We start from the raw sequence: 20,791 nt of genomic DNA on the forward strand, positions 1-20,791 counted from the left end.
ATAAATTCTATTCATTGCCAACGTGTTTTAATTTGATATATCTTACTTTGTACCTTCATTTAATCGTAGTGTTCTTGAGTAGAATACTTTTGAAATCAATTCCAACTATTCACTTAGCCTGAGCTCATGGGGCAATTGATATTGTGAAGTTGATGTTTGGTCTTCAGTCTGATGAGAAGCAACACTTCTGGCCTCCTGTGATAAGATATAAAAAAGTATCTAACAATAAGGTAAATTAAATAGCCATATGAGCTCTAAGTTATTCGCATGAATTCATATCGAACACTTTTCCAATGTAAACATATGGGCCAGTAAATAAGTTTCACGTGATTAAAGTCCTAACAGTTCTAATGCACAGCACTGGTGCAAAGCGTTGAAAACCAGAGCTCATTGACCTGCTGCGGCAAACTGCACGAACCGTACAGCCTGTAGCCATAAGAAAGACAAACGAAATAAAGCGCTGAGGTAAGAGCGGGCTCCAGGAAAAATGATCAATGTCCCTCATGTCCAAAAAGGTGAAAAGAACTTAAGTACGATGAATGGACCCGCAAATTGAACTCTCCATTCGTCGTCTTAGAATTTATTTGACAGGATAGATTTTTGGTTCTGTCAGAAACCGCGTGAATCTTGTAGTACGGGCAAATTTCCACCCTAAATGGGCATCCTTCGTGCGGCGATATCAACATATCCTGATGCGCAACGAAGTCTTACGGCAATAGGAGATTTTTGACGGAAGCAGTATTTTGCAGTCTAAGGGCTGATAGTAACAAACCTATACGTAGTTGGGGAGTGCGTGGTCACCATTTTGCTGGAGTACAGCCTGATGAGTGATCATTACTACACTCCTGACTGAGTCGTTTTATTTAGGATCTACTCTGCTCACCCTACTTGGGGAGAGGCTATAAAAGTATACCATAACATAGTTAGTGTGATAACTATGTGACTGGATAGCCGCATCTATTTACGCCAAGTATGGTTGCAAAACAACAGAAGTGAATTAGCTTTGCTACATGGAACGTTATAATTCTAACTGGGATTATAATCGACTCTGGACCACACCGTTGAACAGAAAAAGTGACCTGTGAGTTGAAAATATTTGACAGTGTTATATCTGCTCTCAGTGAAACTAGGCGAGCACTAGGGGGTCAGGTCAAGGAGCAAGCCGCAGGATATACTTTCATTTAGAAAGGAAAGGGAGGAAGCGAACCTTCTATTCTCAGGTATGAAATAAAGAAGGAAATTCTTGATCACCTTGATTAACTCTCATCCGAAATACGTGATATATTTATGACATTCCACCTCAATCTCGCAAACAAATAGCGAGTTATATCAATTAGAGCATATGTTCCAACAGCAACATCGGATGATGGCTAGAAAGGTAACCTCGTCTTCCAAATTAATACAGTCTTAACAAATATACCTCCTTCAGACGATGTTATCCTTTTTGGAAACTTCAGTATCTGGGTTGGTAGTGATTCTGTATTATAGGCAGGAACAATCCGCAAAGCGGACGTGGGGATGAGTAACGCTTGCTGAATAATGTTCACGACACAAACTCATCACTAAAATTGTAGTCCGCCGCAAAATGGAACAAGTTCTAAACGCCACGGCAACACTTGATTTCAAAACATTGGCAAGTTATTGAGCTGCGTCATATACGAAATTCAAGAGCAGTTACAAGGCTGATGTTACAGCTTATAAATCTCATATTTGAACACTGACTTGTTGAATTTTTAACCAACATGAATGAACTTTATTTCATCATCATAATTATATGTTTTAATCTTCGCGCCATTTTATCATATCTTTTAGCTTTTGTATCATCATAACATCAATGTATTTTAATTGTCTTGCCATTTTGTCAAATTTTAGCTTAAGATGTTCCATAATCGGAACGAAACATGTACTAGAGATTATATGGTTTATGTTATGTAATTAATAAACCTATTATATAGAAATTGATAAGTATTGGAAGGTGGGAACCTACTCATAACTTAACCTTAGTAGTAAGGCTGATGTTCTCTGGACTGACCGTCGATCGATAGTATGTAACCGCTCAGCATGTTTGTCGAAACAACTCGCTGCGGAAATAAACTTACAAGACCATCAAGCCAGAGTTCAAGTACAAATAATAACAAGAATGCTGGAGAACCAAAGACAGCAATATCACTTGACATGCGGAAACTCGTACGCCTTTTCCATGAAATGAATAGGCAATGGCAGGAGCATTATGTCGACAAACGGAAATAAATTTCAAGCTCCAAAGTATCATCTTTCTAATACATTCAGGTTTGGACATGTGTAAACAAATCATTTCATCAATAATCTCCACCACATCTCCGAAAATTCCACGATTTCATTACACTGTACATTTCCTTCTACATCAACATACACTATATCATACTTAGGAGCAAAAGCAAACTTTACGGACGTTATCTAAAAGCATATTTTTATGAATCCAGTTTGGAAAACTGAACAAATAAGAAAACGAAACCAATGGCATAACGGACGTAATGACATCCTTCATCATTTCAGGAAGGCATAAAGTTCAGTTATAAATGCTGATAATTAAACTGTTAAATATACAGTATCGGCATAAGTAATTTGACGAATTATTAAATTACTCTGGTCTCGTTTTTTATTAATATAATGCGTGCACTCGTACAACACAAAGAATCTGACCATATCTACACCCAACCAAACAATCGTATTCATACAGACGTAAATGTATAACACAAATAATTACACTACAGTAATATATGGTGACCATAAATATTTTCAGCTTATAAATACGCAGAAAAAACATTCCAAAAGTTCATATGTACTTCGTATCATCTAGTATTTAGTCGGGTAGTCATTTGCTTGTACAACTGCTGAATATCGAGTTGACATTGAGCCAACCGATGTCTCAAGGCATGAGACAGGAATAATGGACCATTCTTCATTTAAAGCTCCGAAATATGCCTCCTTGATTGTGTATGTTATGTGTTTAACAGGCTTTCTGAGTTCTTCCCACAGATGTCCAATTGGGTTTAGGTCGGGGCTTTGACTTGGCCAGTCAATAAACCAGATTCTTTATCCTGTTGAGGCATGTTTAGACAAACTTGGAGGTATGTTTAGTATAATTGTCATGCTGATACTACCACCCACGTGGCGTGTTTGTTTAGCATACGGTGCAATATCTTGTTCCATGATCCTGCCATATACAAATTGATCTATTATGCCTTCTATTTTTACCAGTGAACGAACTATAGTTCTAGAAATGCAGCCTCAAACCATTACATGACCACCATGTTTTACTCTAGGTTTTTGGTACCGTACATCATCGCGGGTGTTAACTGAACATCTGACAAAGGCATTTCCATCCGATTTGACCGTATTGAATTTACTCGCATCGCTCCGCAGTAGTTTACTCCATTTCCTGTTTCTTCAAGGCACCATGTTTCGTAGCAAAGGCAAGTCGGGCCTTCCTGTTCTTTTCTGAAATCAAGGGCTTCTGACTCGGTCTTCAGCCCTTTAAGCCTTAGTGTTTGAGGTACCGTGTGATAGTAGTTAAGTCAAGTTTGATATTACAATAGTCTTCGAAACTATTCCGTACAGCTACTGCTGCCATACGAAGATCAGTAACGCATTGCCTTCGAATGAGTCCCTCAAAGGGCAGGGGTTACAATTCTAGTGCGAACAGATCTAGGCTTATTTAAAAATATTCCAGTGTTGTTGAAGACTCTGTTCCAAACGTTTACAATTTGTCTAGAAAAGACTAATTCTTTTACAACATGAGCTTGGCTATTGCCTTTCTTCAAGCAACAACCACTGCTCGCCTAATATCTAATGAATGTTATCTCCTTTTCCCCAATGTAATATTTGTTTGGGTGAAAGAATAAAATGGAAATCAGACGTAAGTAAACCATTGCTGTAAGTAAAATCTTATTTGTCAAAATACTTAATGTCTCCGCTTAAGCAGTTGGTCACACTTTACTGCTAGGTTGGAAATATAAACAATACTGAACTGTCTACTCAGACACAATCAGGTGAAGTAATGAATCAGTCTCCTGTTTTATCCATCATGGGTATCATTTACGATATCTATGGTCGAAAATATGAATGTCAAAATTCTTATGGCCTATACTGTAATGGTATGCTAAGGTTTTCGTTAACGCATTATCTCGAAGCATAGGGGAACTGTGCTAAATAGAAACACTACGATTATTTTGGCAAGTGGCTTTATATCACCCAACAAATGGAAAGTGTTCGGTGGCGCAAGGATGAGAGAGGGCAGGGAGTGAGAAGGTAGCCGCAGTCGTAATTAATGTGAAGTCCCTGGTGTGACAGTAAGAAATTATGGCGAACCATCGCCAGGGCTGCTGACAGTGGAATTCGAATCCACAATCTCCCGATTTCAAGTTCACTGCTACTTGACTCGAATCGGGCAGGCACCCAGGATTTTAAACACATTGTTGATCATTAAATATTCAATAGATAGGAAGAATCCGATCGACTTGAGTCGACTGGATTGAGTTTATAGAACACGAAAGTTCTTTGAATGAAAAATGATTTTAGATCCTATAATTTTTATGTAGTATATAATAAATACTCACTATCTTCTACAGATGTATGTTCATTCACTTTATATGTGTATTTGTATTTGTTACTTAAATTACGGACAGCAGCGTTGGTCATTTTCCTCTTACGAAAGGTTCTTACAAATATGTGCAGATGTGCTGTGTGTCTGATACACTTTTAGCGCAATTAGTCTATCGAACAAGAACGTTTTTATTAGCGTCATGAGAAACAATCGGATACTATGTTACGGAACTCAAGGAAATTGGTTCTAACGTTGTCACGTGTAGACCAGATTATCTCATGTATTGTGGATCAACTTGCACTTTCACGTCTTTCCGATTGACGGATTTGATTTGAACTTCCCGTTTCAACTAACTGTGTCCATTTTTATTTGAGTTTTGCCCTAACAACCCATTTGAGGTCGGAAATTGAGTTACCTTTCACATCTTATCCTTTACCGACAACTCTTTCAACAGTGCCTCCTATAGCGACAAATTACGAACCTGTCTATCTTTATGATTCGTCGGTTTGCAGTTGCTATTATTGATTTCATCCTATCAAACTTTAATTTACCGAAATATAATGCCAAGCATATTACTGCAATGGACGACATTATGTCCACCTCGGCGGTTTTTCAAAAGATGTAATAATTTATTATCAAACCGTACAAGTGCAAGTAATAATTAAGAAACTGCCTTGTGCACACCGAAGAAAATAAATGCTATGCTCCAAGCAAAAATTTCGAATAAGAAATTCTTTAATACAGTGCATGGAAAGTATGAGTCTATTATATTTATCTCCTCGCGTTCATGGCTGACGGATGTGCGTGAGATCAGCTCTTCACTCAAAGTGAATTAGCAGGTGTTCTTTCGTAGAAATATATATCAAACGTTCTGTGAAAGTGTGCACACATATCCTGAAAGTGTTTAAAGTGAAAGTGTCTCCCTGTCGTGGTCATATTTTTATCAGTTCATTAAAATATTCCATTGTGAAACAAGATGACCAGGAGTAACAAGCGCAACAGCAAGGAAGCGAACGGTAGTGCCATCCTCGTGGAAGAGACCGTCACGGGGATCCTGAATGAGACTTTCAGCTCGGGTAAGTTTCTGGACAGAATTATAGAGGCGATATTGGAGCGAGTGACCACACTTGTCGTTAAGGAACTAGAGAAATCTCTCCAGTTCAATGCTGAACTTGTAGCGCATTTAAAGAACAAACTTGAGTGTCGGGACAAGGAAATCCAGGCAATTAGATCAGAATTCGAAGCTAGAAGCGACTCTCTGGAACAATATAGTAGGAGAAATAATAACCTCAGAATCTTTGGAATGCAGGAGAGCTCACAAGAAAAGACTGACGAACTTGCCGCAAACGTCTTCAGAGATATAGGCGTGAATATAAATATCAATGATATTGATATAAGTCACCGTGCTAGGCCTAAATCAATAGGGAAAATTCGGCCTATCATTGTCAAGTTTACTTCTTATCGTACACTATAAGAAGTATTCCGTAAGAAAAGGAGACTAAAGGGCACTCATGTCACCATCCGCTAAGATCTCACGTCCGCTAGACTCTTCATACTGAAGGCCGCCATTCACCGTTTCCATGTAAGCACCTGTCGGACTGCAGACGGTGATATCGTCATTAAGAAACCCAATGGGGGCAAAGTGCGCATTAACCGGCTGTGTGACTTACCGGAGGATAGAGATAGCAACTAAACGGACAATTCACTTGACTGTTCTGATCTCTATTAACTATATTTCATTTTATTTAAATACTACCTTCGTGTAATTTAATTAGATAAGCTCACTCTAGTTAGATTATTTCATTCACATAATTATTAAATTTTCATAAGGGGGCTACGAGAACTAATGGGGCACTCTCCTCTGACAGTACCGGACATTCCTTTCAAGCCACAATCCATTTGCAGGCCTCACTCACCCCTCCACTCTCCACAAAACAGAACAAGACCTTGTGACAACTGTCCACTGACCCCTTCTGGATTTACCCCCTTCCTTCTCACTCAACTCGAGACCTGCTCCTATAGCTAAAGTTTCCTTTTCCCGTAAAGGTCTCCATATACCTCATCTAAATGTACGTTCATTTTCCGCCCATTTCCACGAACTTAAATAACTTTTCCCGGACGTACTTTATGTTCGCCTTCTCACTGAAACCTGGCTTCATGATCTTATCCCTTCGATAACTTTCAACATACCTGGCTACTGTTTACTTTGGAACGACGGAGCAGGAAAGAGGGGAGGATGTGTGGCAGAGATAGTCAAAACCAGTTTGAAGCTTAGGATAATTACATGTTCAGATTGCGAATACAATAGACGAACCGAGTTCCTGCTCTTGGAAATAATCGTAGGCCATCAGAAATGTGCTGACTGTGTGGTGTTTAAGCCACCTGCGATTGGACATTTGGAGGACGTAGAGAACGCATTGTTACGCGTACTCCCGCAATATGAACATGTAATTATCATGGGCGACTTTAACACAGACACCGGAAACAACAATGCCAAATGTCGGCAGCTTATAAACGTGACTACGTTTTGCGATATGAGCATTTTGCAAACACTCCCTACTCACCACACTGCCACGTCACACACGACAATCGACTTAATGATTGTCAAGAATACAGACAAAGTACTACAACACGAACAGACATCTGTACCAGGAATTTCATCTCATGACCTAATGTACATTTCCTACTCCTTAAAGACCCGAAAGACAAAACCAAGGACTATTACATTTAGAGATCTCTCTAAAATTGACTACAGTATGTTCACTGAAGATGCACTAGATCTTCCATGGCACCATATACTGACAGTTGATGACATTGATATTAATATTTAACGAATATCTGAAAGCGGTCTATTACCGACACGCCCCGCCGAAAACAGTGCGGGTAACACGAGCCCCAGCACAGTGACTAAATCTGGAGCTAAATGAGTTAATGGCAAGACGAGGTGCCGCATATAGAAAGTTTAAGCGACAACCGACACATGACAATTTTGACGCATTTAAACGGCTACGGAATAAAACATCGCAGGCAGTACGCAACGTTAGAATTAGACGTGCACATACCCTGCTAAAACAAAGTACTAGACTTGCTACGGCGTGGAAAGAACTAGGACACATGGGAATAAGTAAACAAAGAGACGATCATCCTATTGACATATCCTTGGAGTCCCTCACTACATATTTTACCACTCCCGGACATACCATTGACAGAGAAAGGAAACATGGAACACTATACAGCAATTACAACTCCCCTGCACCCGACAGAGAAAATTTCTACTTTTCAAATATGACACCCTCGCAAGTTAAACAAGCCATATTTAGAATAAAATCCAAGTCCAAAGGGAAAGACAATATAGAAATATAACTTATTAAGACAAGAAATGACATAATTTTACCTACTATAACTTAAATCTTTAACCATTCACTAATGACTTGGCGCGTATCCGTCCTTATGGAAAGCTGCCGTTGTCGACCCGCTTGCTAAAAAGTCACCGCCTGAAGACGTAACCCACTATAGACCTGTGAGCATATTATCGGTCCTTTCAAAAGCCCTAGAATTCATTGTACTCCAATAAGTCTCCAACTTCCCATTTTCACACCAGGAAATGCTGGGGCTGTACCTTAATTAAGGCCACGGCGGATTCCTTCCCACTCCTAGACCCTTCCTATTCCATCGTCGCCATAAGACCTATCTGTGTCGGTGCGACGTAAAGCAAATAGCAAAAAAAGTCTCCAACTACTTGCAAACACACGATATTCTTGACGAACACCAATCTGGTTTTCGACGTAACCACTGCACTAGCACTGCACTACATAAGGTTACAGACGACATTCGCAATGCGATGGACAGAAGACAAGTTACCATCCTAGCTCTTCTTGACATCTCTAAAGCTTTTGACTCAGTTGACATAGAAATACTACTTTCCAAACTATTTAAACTCCAGTTCTCGACAAGCAGTCTTAATTGGATGAATTCATACCTACGCGGTCGGCTGCAGTGTGTAAGAAATAACAATAATGAATATTCAACCTGGCGATCCATAGAGGTCTGTCCTAGGACCGCTTCCATTTTATGTCTATATCAATGATATTACGTCGTTGGTAAACAGCTGCAGACACCACATGCATGCTGACGATATACAATTATACTTGCACTGTGAACCGGAAAGACTAACCGATGTAATTAAAAATGTCAATGGAGACTTACAAGAAACCTGTAACTGGACTGAAATGCATGGACTTAGATTAAATAACGTAAATTCTCATACATACATACATACATACATACATACATACATACATACATACATACATACATACATACATACATACATTATCATTATGGACTTTTATGCCTTTGAGCGTTCAGTCTGCAAGCCTCTGTGAATTTACTAAACGTCGCCACAATCCTCAATTTGCAACTAGTGTTGTGGCCTCATTTAACGTAAAATCTCAAGCTATAATAATTTCACATCTTTGGCTTTGTTCAGAAACCATAAGTAACTTCACTTTACCAAAACTCTTCCTACAAAATTCACTCATTGATTTCAATGAATCTGTCAAAGATCTCGGTGTTATGATAGACGAACATCTTTCTTGGAAGCAGCAGGTTACCAGCATCCCCAGGAAATTATTTGCGATACATAACTCACTTAGAAGATTCCTCAACATACTTTCTCGAGTATTAAAAGAACGCCTCATTTGCACTCTGGTATTAACTCATTTCGACTACTGTGACGCCGTGGACTACGACCTGACTGCTACTATTAACGACAAACTACAACGCGCAAAACGCCTGTGTTCGCTATATATGTTATCTACGTTACTTTGACCATGTTACAACTGCCTGCGATGAACTCGGTTGGCTAAAACTCAAAAAGCGCCGTAATCTTCATGCTTTATGCCTTCTTCATCGAATACTCTCCTCATGCTCACCTCCCTACTTACAGTCAATTTCACCACCTCTCATTCAATCACAGTTTCGGAACATGTTCAAAATCTGATACACTCCTATCTATTCCACCTCACCGCCTCACCTCACTTTGTCACCGCTACCTACTAAATAATACGTAGATGAAGCCCTAAATTGTTATTCGCAGGTTATGGAAATATTGTAGATTTAGCCTTCCTCAAACTATAGGCTTTATATATCACTGTTATTGCCAATGTTAAAATAAATTAGCTAATCATGTCATATTTGTGTAAATAATCATCTTCATCACCATCATCATCATTCTCCTATGTCCGACTCGTTGGCTGAACGGTCAGCGTCCTGACCTTCGGTTCAGAGGGTCCCGGGTTCGATTCCTGGCCGGGTCGGGGATTTTAACCTTAATTGGTTAATGCCAATGGCACGGGGGCTGGGTGTATGTGTTGTCTTCATCATCATTTCATCCTCATCACGACGCGCAGGTCGCCTACGGGAGTCACATAGAAAGACCTGCACCTGGCGAGCCGAACCCGTCCTGGGATATCCCGGCACTAAAAGCCATACGACATTTCATTTCATTTTTCATTCTCCTATTTTTCCTATTTTTTATCGTAATATTTTATTGTTTAATAGTTGCAAGATGTTTCAATTGTAAGGGTATTCCTTTTAATTTTGCACGTGTAGATACTGTATTTTCTGCTTAGATGGAAGAGAGGGCCGAATAGCCTTAATATTGCCAGACAAAATAAATCCATTGTATTGTATCGTATTGTATGTACCTTATCTCTGATGTTACATGAATCGAAAAATTGCTTGTCCTCTTCTATTTCAGGGAGCTGATATTAATCCATTAGATAAGGAAAGAAGGTCTCCACTTTTGTTAGCAGCATCACGTGGAGGCTGGCGAACCGTGCACACACTAATACGTCTGGGAGCTAACATTAATTTAAAGGATGTCAATCACCGAAATGCTCTCCATCTTGTTGTCATGAATGGGGGGCGGCTGGAAGAGTTTGCTGATGAAGTTATTAAGGTGAGAAGATACTTCAGACACGTAAGTCGTGCCTAGTTGTTAGCCAATGGACCCACATCTTTGTGAATGTGAACGAAATGAGGGTCGTAAATATTCGCACTACAACTAACAAAAGAGGTACTTAATGAATGGATAAGTAAGCATTCAACCCCTATCGAGCCAAAGCGGGTAAGTGTTGGTGATTTTTATATGAAGACTAACAAATCTGGTAATTGTGGAAAGAATGTTTGAAATATTTCGCAATTTGTGTTCTGGTCATTTAACACAACTTAGGAGCAATGTGTTTTCTCCGTTATAACTATCACCTAGCCTAGAAAGCATAGATCATGACAATATGTAACTAATTGTGGAAAGAATGTTTGAAATATTTCACAATTTGTGTTCTGGTCATTTAACACTACTTAGGAGCAATGTGTTTTCTCCGTTATAACTATCACCTAGCCTAGAAAGCATAGATCATGACAATATGTAACTACAAAGACGATTTCTATCGTCTGGACAGAGAAGTTAATCGGGCATATGCAGGTGATAATGATTTCTTTAAACTGTTCGAGTAAAACTGTTTCGGAATTTTTGCTTTTTGATTTATAAAATATTGAAGTTCTTTTATCCCTAACGCATTAACGCTAAGTAACCACTATCATTTACAACTGATATTGAACGTTACAATTCATAGCGCCATTGATGTAGTTTCTAGCTGCTTCCTATAGCCATCAAGTCTTTCAGAATTTGAAGAAATTGAATACATAGAAGATGAAACATTGAGAAAGAATGTGATTTTTCCGAATAAAAGGTAATTTAAACCAACTTCTATCTCGAATCTTGAGAACTGAAGTAGAACTTACTATCCAACATTCATATAATAGAGATTGTAGAAAACACTGATCTCTATTATCTGTCATCTTACGGTACTTCAGTAATGTCGTAACCATTGGATTCAACAGTCAAGAGAAATGTTCTGTATGGATATGTAAAAGAGTAGACACAGTAAGAGGTTTTTGTACCAAAAAGTTGTTTAACCAACTATGTTCGTCAACTTTAATGATATATGTGTGTAGCAGGGATGAATTAAATAGTCATAGTTAACTTGGAAGTAAGTTTCCATATTATGGATGATTCTTATTTCTTCTACAGCAGTTATATTTCTAAAATCAAATGTCCTGCTTTAAATTATAATACTTGTCGTGAGAGCTCTGAACGTATTGCCAGCTATTCATAATATCGAGCGCTGTTTGTAGTCCGCGTAATGCATATGAGGTTCTTGAAATGAAAATATGAATTCATGTGGCTTATATTTGACCTTAATATTTTGATTTTTTATTGTGACACCTGCGCTGCGAGTCGAGGCATAGAACCAGGAGTAGGGGCCAGATGATGCAATACAACGTCGGAGCACATTTAGAAAGTATCGCCATTGATGTAGCTGGACCATTCCCCGAATCCGACGCTGGGAACCGTTACTTACTCGTGGCCATGGACTACTTCACAAAGTGGCCGGAGGTCAACGCCATCCTGAGCCAAGAAGCATTGACAGTGGCCGACGTCTTGATTAAGAACTTCTTCTGCCGATTCGGTGTCCCTAGGGAACTGCAGAGCGATCAGGGCATAAACATTGAGTCGGGGCTGATGCGAGAGGTTTTTCAGCCCTTAGGAGTGCGGAAGACCCTTACGACGCCCCTCCACCCTCGGTCAGATGGCATGGTGGAGCGTTTTGTAAAACCCGTCGAGGAGCATATCAGAAAGTTGTTTTAGGCCCACCAGAAGGACTGGAACAAGAGGGTCCCATTCTTTGTGATGGCATACCGAGCATCCACCTTGAGATGACGGGTATGACACCAGCCAACATGGTCTTTGGAAGGGAGCTCCACCTACCGTACGATCTAATGTTCGGGTCGGTACCGGAGCAGCAGTAGCCAGCAACGGACTATGCGTGGGAGTTGGTGGATCGGCTCAACGACCTCCACGATTATGCCCGACAACATCTAAGAGTGGCTAGCGACCGGATGGAAGCCCGCTACGACTTGTTGGAGAACTCTGAGGGTTTCCAGAAAGGCGACCGAGTGTGGCTCTACCAGCCGTTGCGGACAAAAGGAAAGTCACCGAAGCTTGAGGCACAATGGGAAGGCCCCTTATACAATCGTCACCCGGATCAACGACGTTGTCTAGAGGATCCGGCAGTCTCCCCGAGAAAGATGATGGTTGTTCACCTGGATCGCCGTATTGTGGAGCAGCATGAGACGAGCAGCCTTAAGGAGGGGGCAGTGTAATTGTAATAGCGTCCGCCGTGTCAATTTTGAGAGCGACTGCTGACCTCACCGTTTGGCCTGCCCGTTTACTCTTAGACTTTGTGTAGGACTCTGTGTTTGGGAAAACATAGAGAAAAACAGTAGAAAGTGACGGGTGCGTGGACTGGGAAATAGCGTAAAGAAGTATATTTACTGCAAGTTATAATTAATTAGAATTAATTAACAAATCTTAAACGTAAACACGCTTATCCAGCCAACACGGGACAATATTATGTGTTCAAGTTTCTTTAAATTATTCTAGATCTTAAGAAACGGTTGTCAGAATTTTTCCTGCAAACATTCCTTACAACTCCTAAGACAGTACAAAGCTATCGCATTTAAAATCCTTCAATGTATCAGCCTCAACCTCTTGAGAATGGATGGAAAACGACCAATGGATTAAAGGACTAAAGATTCCCGAAATTTGTATTTGGAGAACTAATTGAATTGCATTGGATCATACTTCTGGACGTAGTACAAGCGGAACATAAGTGCATGGAAATGATATGTAGTAAAATACACTACACTGAAGACAGGCAAAGCAGATGGAATCTGTTCAGAAATATCAAACAAAATAACCGTGAATGATTTTACATGAGCATTAAACTTATTTACTGCAGCTCAAACATAGTTGCTAAATATATAGACAAATTAAAGCAAAGGAAATTCGTGTTGAAGTAGGAAAAATATCCTACTTCAAATACCGACAGATATATTAGAAAAGAGTTTGTTCTGATGCTTGTGTTGAGGTTAGAACTGTGTGATATAGAGATACCAGCTGTAACTCATGGAAAAAGGAGCAGAATATAGGACCTTCACGTTTGATGTGCGATATAGCAGTGAATCTGAAGATCACTCTGTAACAGAGTAGAGAATGGAAGGAGGAAAAATAACTTAGAAGAATTGTTATTGTTCACTAAAATGGTTATCAGTGACGAGATGGATATCAATACACTTAACGGGATAACAATTGCTTGCAATTTATCGAAGAAGGCCGTAGTAACCCATAGTTTGCAGCTTAAAATTCTCCAGTGTACATTGCTGCTAGGCAGCATTAAACGTAAAAGTTAATTAAGGATCATAAATTCAACTGAAAACTGAAAGAGTCCCATTAGTCGAAGGACACAATCTGTAACTATCTGGTACTAAAACAAGAAATCACCATTTATAAGGGAAGCGGGAGGAAGAACATCAAATTGCTGCTTCCTGTAGTTATAACGTTATAAATTGGCAACGAGAATATGGTCAGGAATACAGTGATAAGTCAAATTTCAAGTAAAATACACTTAACTCCAATATCAGTCATTATACGGACCTAGAAAACAAATTATATCCTGTAAAAATCAGGGGGTTTACTCTGCAGGAATGTTCTTACCTGAAAGAGCAAATTGGTCATCAATTTCGTCTGCGAATTGAAGAATGGGAGAGTATATCCATTCCATCAGAATTTAATTACATACAAAGGATCCCTTCATAGTATTAATTTAACTGCATTGCGTGTGGGTGTGCTTGTTAAGGCCACCTTCATTTGGAGATAAGGTTAAATACTAAGTTCTAATTTCAAGTTTCCATTTTTATCCTGTTTTAATGTAACTAACTGTGCTGTCGAAAGTTCTACTCACTACTCTCAAACGAATGAAGTACCTATTATCGCTGAGAATGATATGAAACAATATACTACCCCTTCAAGAAATGCTTTGTAGAGATTCATATTACTATCACAGGAATAAAACTTTTACCAATAGAACTATTATACAATAATCGGCAAATAGTATATCGATGGCTTACTTCTAAAACCTCGTATCTCCCAATGCACTTCCTATCCATTTTCTTCCTTAAGACTGGTCACGTCTCCCAGTCACAATTGGATGTACAGTCCATCAGAAGAATTTTCGTTGTGTTCATTTTCCTATGGTTATGTGTATAGGAAAATGAAACTTAAATACGTTGAACTCTAGGAGTGCTAAAATTCGCCACGAAAACAACATCCCTACTATACTGTACGGCAAGGTCCATTTTCCTTTACACGTCTGCACAGGAAAATGAACACTACGAAAAATGTTCTGATGGATTGCATATAAATACGTGGCTGGGAGGCATGACCAATGTTAAGGTATATAATGGGGAGGAAGAACATTGTAACATACGAGGTTTTAGAAGTAAGCCGACGATATATAGACTAAATGGCGCGCCTTTGGTTCAAATAGAGTCTAGAAGTTTCTTGCGGAACTATGGGACATTTTTTGTTTTTGAAAGAATGTTATAACGTTATGTAAATATAAACATACATGGTTATAGAGTATAGCAGCCATGGTTGTGATGGAAGAATTTCTAATAGGTGATGCTTATTGATGCTTGATGTTTGAATGGGTCTAACATCTACGTCATCGGCCCCAATTGGTGATGCTTTTGGGATTCTGCTTTGTTTCTTACTCACGTACTTTGCAAAAAGTATAAATTGCCAGGAATATAGTATTTCATTATTAAGATACAGTATGATTGAGCTGCATATTCTTACATTGTAATTATTAAATGTTGTTCTTTTGTTCAAAAAGGCCCAGTCGAAACTTAGTCTTCTGCAGCTTCTCAACGAGAAGGACAACACAGGTTGTTCACCACTACATTACGCCAGTCGCGAAGGACACATACGCAGCCTCGAAAATTTAATTCGGTTGGGAGCCTGCATCAATCTAAAGAACAATAATAACGAAAGTCCTCTGCATTTTGCTGCCAGGTATTGTGATACTCAAATTACTGAACCCAATTCCTTATATGTCCGTGTATATTTTTGAAATGTATCTAATTTCTTATTTTAAGGAAGTGTATTTAACTCCAAATGAATTTATTAGCAAACTTCCTCCCTTACATTTAACTCTGGAGTAGGTGCGCTGCATTTTATTGTATTAGTAGGCGCACTGCGTTCGTAGTCGTTGTGGGACTTGGCAACAACATTGTAAAAATGACTGTCTCCATGTTTGTTATTGTCAGTACTATTACTATGCACTCAGAGTAAAAAAAATACAGTAATATCCCATTATAAATATGCATTTGTTGTTTAAACAATTTCTTCCAGATAAAATAACTAAGTTAGTCACGTGTTCTCACACCACATTGCTCAATATCATATTGGAATGGATATTTGAGTGTTGCTGGTTTTCATATTTCGGAATATACAATGAAATGTTTCACACAGAGTGTAAGAAATCATAATGAAATATCTGAATGCCAGTGTAGATATTTGTAAGGAGGGACGTTAGCAAAAAAATGTCAAGTCATGTGCCAGCGCACCTGCCTGAGAGTTATGTTTGCTTGACATTTTATGGTAGGAAATGGTCATTTAACTTTTAATTAGGACAGCTTAACAGTACGGTAGGGATTATGTTGAAGAATTCTAGATACCAAAAATATGACCCAAAATTTTATCTCGATGTTATATAACACTATATCGTCGCTTCACAGGTAAAAGGTTGTAATCCACAAAGCTCTTCCTATCGATTATTCTCCTTAAGACTTGTCACGCCTCCCAGCCACATATGGTAATGCAGTCCATCAGAACAAATTTTGTTGTGTTCATTTTCCTATGCCCATGTGTAAAGGAAAATTAACCTTACTGTACCGTACTATACGAATGTATGCTTGCATTACGTATTCACGCACTCCTATTGTATATTGAATGTTAGGTTCATTTTCGGTTACTCGGCCGCATAGGAAAACGAACACAACGGACATTGTTCTGATGGGCTGCATATCCATATGTGGCTGGGAGGCGTGACCAGTCTTAAGGAGAATAATCGATAGGAAGAGCTTTGTGTATTACAACCTTTTACCGGTGAAGCGACGATATTATTTACGTTATATCATATTACCATATATAATTAGATGAACTTCAGTTCAAAAATACCAAACGATAAACTAACATAACTTTTGTATCATTAATTCTCAATAACAATTCCAACAGATTCTTATAAATTAACATCTCTTTGTAATTGAGAGGGATGGAATCTACGTTACTCGACGTCAGTGAAAAGGCAATTTTTATGATTTGTTAGTTTAATATGACACTGCAATAGAAATGAAATATTATATAATTATATATGGTAATATGATATAACATAAATAATATAGTGTAAGACAACTTCGAGATAACATTTTGGGGCATATTTTTGGTATGTAGAATTCTTCATTTGTGTGGTTACGTCAGTGAACCGGCTCAGGTCCCTGATATGAGGATGTATCGCAGATTATTCAAAATTTCGTGAGCAGACCATATCACCAACGATGAGTCTAAATTCAAACCTCTTTGTTTTAGAAGCCTTTCTCGTGGACAGTCGAGATTTTCTTCTGATGACGCAGAGCAAATTTTTCTGCGAAACGTAAAGAATTTTACCTTATTTTCTTGACACGGCCTAAGCCGAAAAGTCTGTATCATGTCTATAAGTACGGGCCGTGAAAGCATCAAAGGCAACAGAACATATATACTGTCCGAATTTTTATGACATAAATCATATTGTTGGCTACATCCCTCGAGCTGGCGTTATTTTGGAAACCTGTGTCAACACTTCGTACAGATAACCTTACGAGGAATTCATGAAGATTTCGATTGATATGGACCTCAGTATCAGGAAAACTAGTGTATTATAAATGGAAGTATATTACGAACGTTTGATATAACCTTTTGAGTTGTTAGCACCAAAGCCAGTTGTGCTTCTGAACATCTGTGTCTCTGGGAATGAACTGCATTGAAATACCCAAAAAAGGCAATATAATATAGTTATTCTGACATTTACTTGTATTTATCATTAAGTATATTGTTTTATATTCCTTAACATTCGAGGATTTCCTGGTTCGAAGTTTCTCACATTGTTCTTTACTGTACTTATGATAAAATATGAAGTTAGAACCAAAATGGTGAAACATAAAATATAAAATGACCCAAATGGAAATATATGTTCGATGATCTAGAGAATATGTTCGGAAAAAAAAGAATGAAGTCTGCTTTTGAATTTGAAAATAATTCTTCATGTTATTGTCTCCACTGGCAAATAAATGTGCGCTGATGGTGACTGATCGATGGGTCAGATGCAAGTGAGGCAAGGCAATTATGGTGGAGCGTGTTGTATGTACGGGAGGAGACGTTATAACCAACGCTTGGCTGCAACGAATCCAAGGAGAGAAGTGACTCCACACTCACAGAAGGTTCTTCGTTACTTTGACGAAATTATTGAACTATACACCATTCGTCTGACGAAAATCGGTAACACGTCGGTTGCTTCTTCGATAATAAACAATGAGAAGCTGTCCGACTCGTTGGCTGAACGGTCAGCGTACTGGCCTTCGGTTCAGAGGGTCCCGGGTTCATTCCAGGCCGGGGTCGGGGATTTTAACTTTAATTGGTTACTTCCAATGGCCCGGGGGCTGGGTGTACTGTATGTGTTGTCTTCATCATCATTTCATCCTCATCACGACGCGCAGGTCGCCTACGGGAGTCAAATAGAAAGGCCTGCACCTGGCGAGCCGAACCCGTCCTGGGATATCCCAGCACTAAAAGGGATACAACATTTTTTCAATGAGAAGCTGATTGACCAATAAACAGTCACCGATATTTTTGGTCTACACGTTCATCCCCGAAACTATAATGAGTTATATACAACAATTGACTGTCCCTGCTGTGGTTCAACTCTTCAAATTTCAACATACATACATACATTATCATTATAGACTGTTATGCCTTTCAGCGTTCAGTCTGCAAGCCTCTGAGAATTTACTAAACGTCGCCACAATCCTCGAATTGCAACTAGTGTTGTGGCCTCATTTAGTTCTATACCTCTTATCTTTAAATCGTTTGAAACAGAGTCTAACCATCGTCGTCTTGGTCTCCCTCTACTTCTCTTACCCTCCATAACAGAGTCCATTATTCTCCTAGGTAACCAATTTCAAGTCCGTCAATAATTTGTTTGGTTTAACATTTTAATTAAACAAATGAAATTCTAAGTAATTTAGAAACTTAGGACACGAAGTGAAAAATATGCCATATTATGACGTCTTCAATGGTTTTCCTATTTACGTACAGCACGTCCTTCATCCGTTGGAGCGCAGATTGTGGTGACGGCTCACGTTGAAGTGAACACAACTCATTTTAAGCAACGAATCATATGTTGACGATGGATTAAAAACTAGCCACATATTAAGATTGGCATACATTCATTTCATTCGTTCTTTGAATATTTTTTATGTTATTTGATTTAAATCTCACTAACTACTTCTACAATTTTCGGAGACGCAGATGTTCCCTGTACTTTGTTCTTCGGGGTTTCTTTTACGTGCCCGTAAGCCTACCAAACCGAGGCTGTGACCACCGGTCTGAGCCAGGATCGAACCTGCGGAGTTGGGCTCAGAAGGCCAGAGCTCTACAATCTTATTTGCTCAGCCCGGCAATTCTGTGTACCAGAACGTTGCTTGGTCATTGGTTAAACTATGAGTGCAAGATACAAATACACGGAAACATCTGGCTGAATCTAGTGTTCTTTCGATAACACTCCACGGCACAAGTAATATCCTTCTTCTTCACTTCTGTTATATTTTCTTCACACATAAAAATTTACACAGATCTGTAAAATTCACCTCATAAATACAATTTTATTTTACAAATATAACTTTGGAAAACCCATTGTACATTTCAACATTCTCGACTGTATTATTTGGCATACTTGGATGAGTCCGATGTCTCTCGTATCAAGAGCTTCTCAGCTTGTCTCGCGAGGCTGAGTGAACACAATTCAAGCCCTTAACATAGAATTGAAATTCGTGGACTCTTCGAGAACTGAACTTGAGAACTCTGGAAGAGCGGCAGGCGCACCTTCATCACAGAACTATTTTCCCAAGACTTCAACTGGATGGAGTTGATTTCTTGCTCTTTATACCCTGAATTTTTTGAATTTATGTTTTCAACGTTGGCATTTGGTGAAATAAGGCTAGGAAAATAGAGCAAATTTTAATAAAATAACATTTAATCTATACCGTTATGATTCAAGTACTTAACTTTCTGATTTAAGGCAGTCTATGAGGATGGTAGTTCAAGAGACTATGGTATAAACAACACAGATGGAGCATTACATCTGAGATTCCATTTCCATGCTTGAACTGCAAATGATGCGATTTATTTTCATTTACAGGTATGGCAGATACAACACAGTTCGACAACTCCTGGATTCTGAAAAGGGAACATTCATCATAAATGAAAGTGATGGAGAAGGTTTAACACCACTTCATATAGCTTCCCAACAAGGTACGACATAGTTCTCCATATCATAACACAGTACGGCGTTGTGGAAGTCGCAGTGTTGCTTAAGAAATGCATGTTCTGGTGTGAGTTCATTTTCAGATATCAGTGGAAAACCTGCAGAAAAACGCGTTGGCACATCCTAGAATCGCGATCCTAGTGTAAGTTAAAATATCCTTTCTTCCATCCGAATAGTTCATATATTTATCGAATATTTGTATCCTTTCATTGCTCTGCATTTTAATTACACAAATTTTCACAATTTGTATACTAATGTAATGAAGGTTTGACGAATGTTACAGTAATAAACTGTTTCATAAATAAATACAGTCCTACAATCGATGACCACCTAAAGCAGTAAAAGTAGTATACAAAGTACGAAATAAAACCATGAAATTTTTCACATATTTATGAACATGTAAAACAAATAGTAAAAGATAAATGAAATGACGTAATGGTTTAGTCTTCAAAAGAATATACGCTGTTTATTATTTTTATTTAATATTTGATATAATCGAACTTGGAGTGGGTCAGCAGGTGAAATTATTATACTAGCATCTCCCTAGTTCCATGCCTACTTCGCTGCATGGCATTGAGCACCAGGTGCGCTCACCTTCGTCATTATCAGAGGATATAGAAAATGAAAAAAGCTAAAGTGATGGAAGCAGATGGACAAAATT

The 20,791-nt window shown here is 38.8% G+C and overlaps 1 protein-coding gene across 1 annotated transcript in view; it reads left to right on the forward strand.

The window, feature by feature from the left end:
- Positions 1–20,791, forward strand: part of TrpA1 (Transient receptor potential cation channel A1) — a 139,959-nt gene that overhangs the window by 18,667 nt on the left and 100,501 nt on the right. Inside the window, exons 7-9 of the mRNA XM_068225998.1 lie at positions 10,347–10,547; positions 15,388–15,566; positions 20,005–20,117. Of these exons, the coding sequence (XP_068082099.1) occupies positions 10,347–10,547; positions 15,388–15,566; positions 20,005–20,117 (493 nt within the window). The remainder of the gene's footprint in view (positions 1–10,346; positions 10,548–15,387; positions 15,567–20,004; positions 20,118–20,791) is intronic.

This window comes from Anabrus simplex, chromosome 2, assembly GCF_040414725.1.
Source record: "Anabrus simplex isolate iqAnaSimp1 chromosome 2, ASM4041472v1, whole genome shotgun sequence".
NCBI classification, from domain to species: domain Eukaryota; kingdom Metazoa; phylum Arthropoda; class Insecta; order Orthoptera; family Tettigoniidae; genus Anabrus; species Anabrus simplex.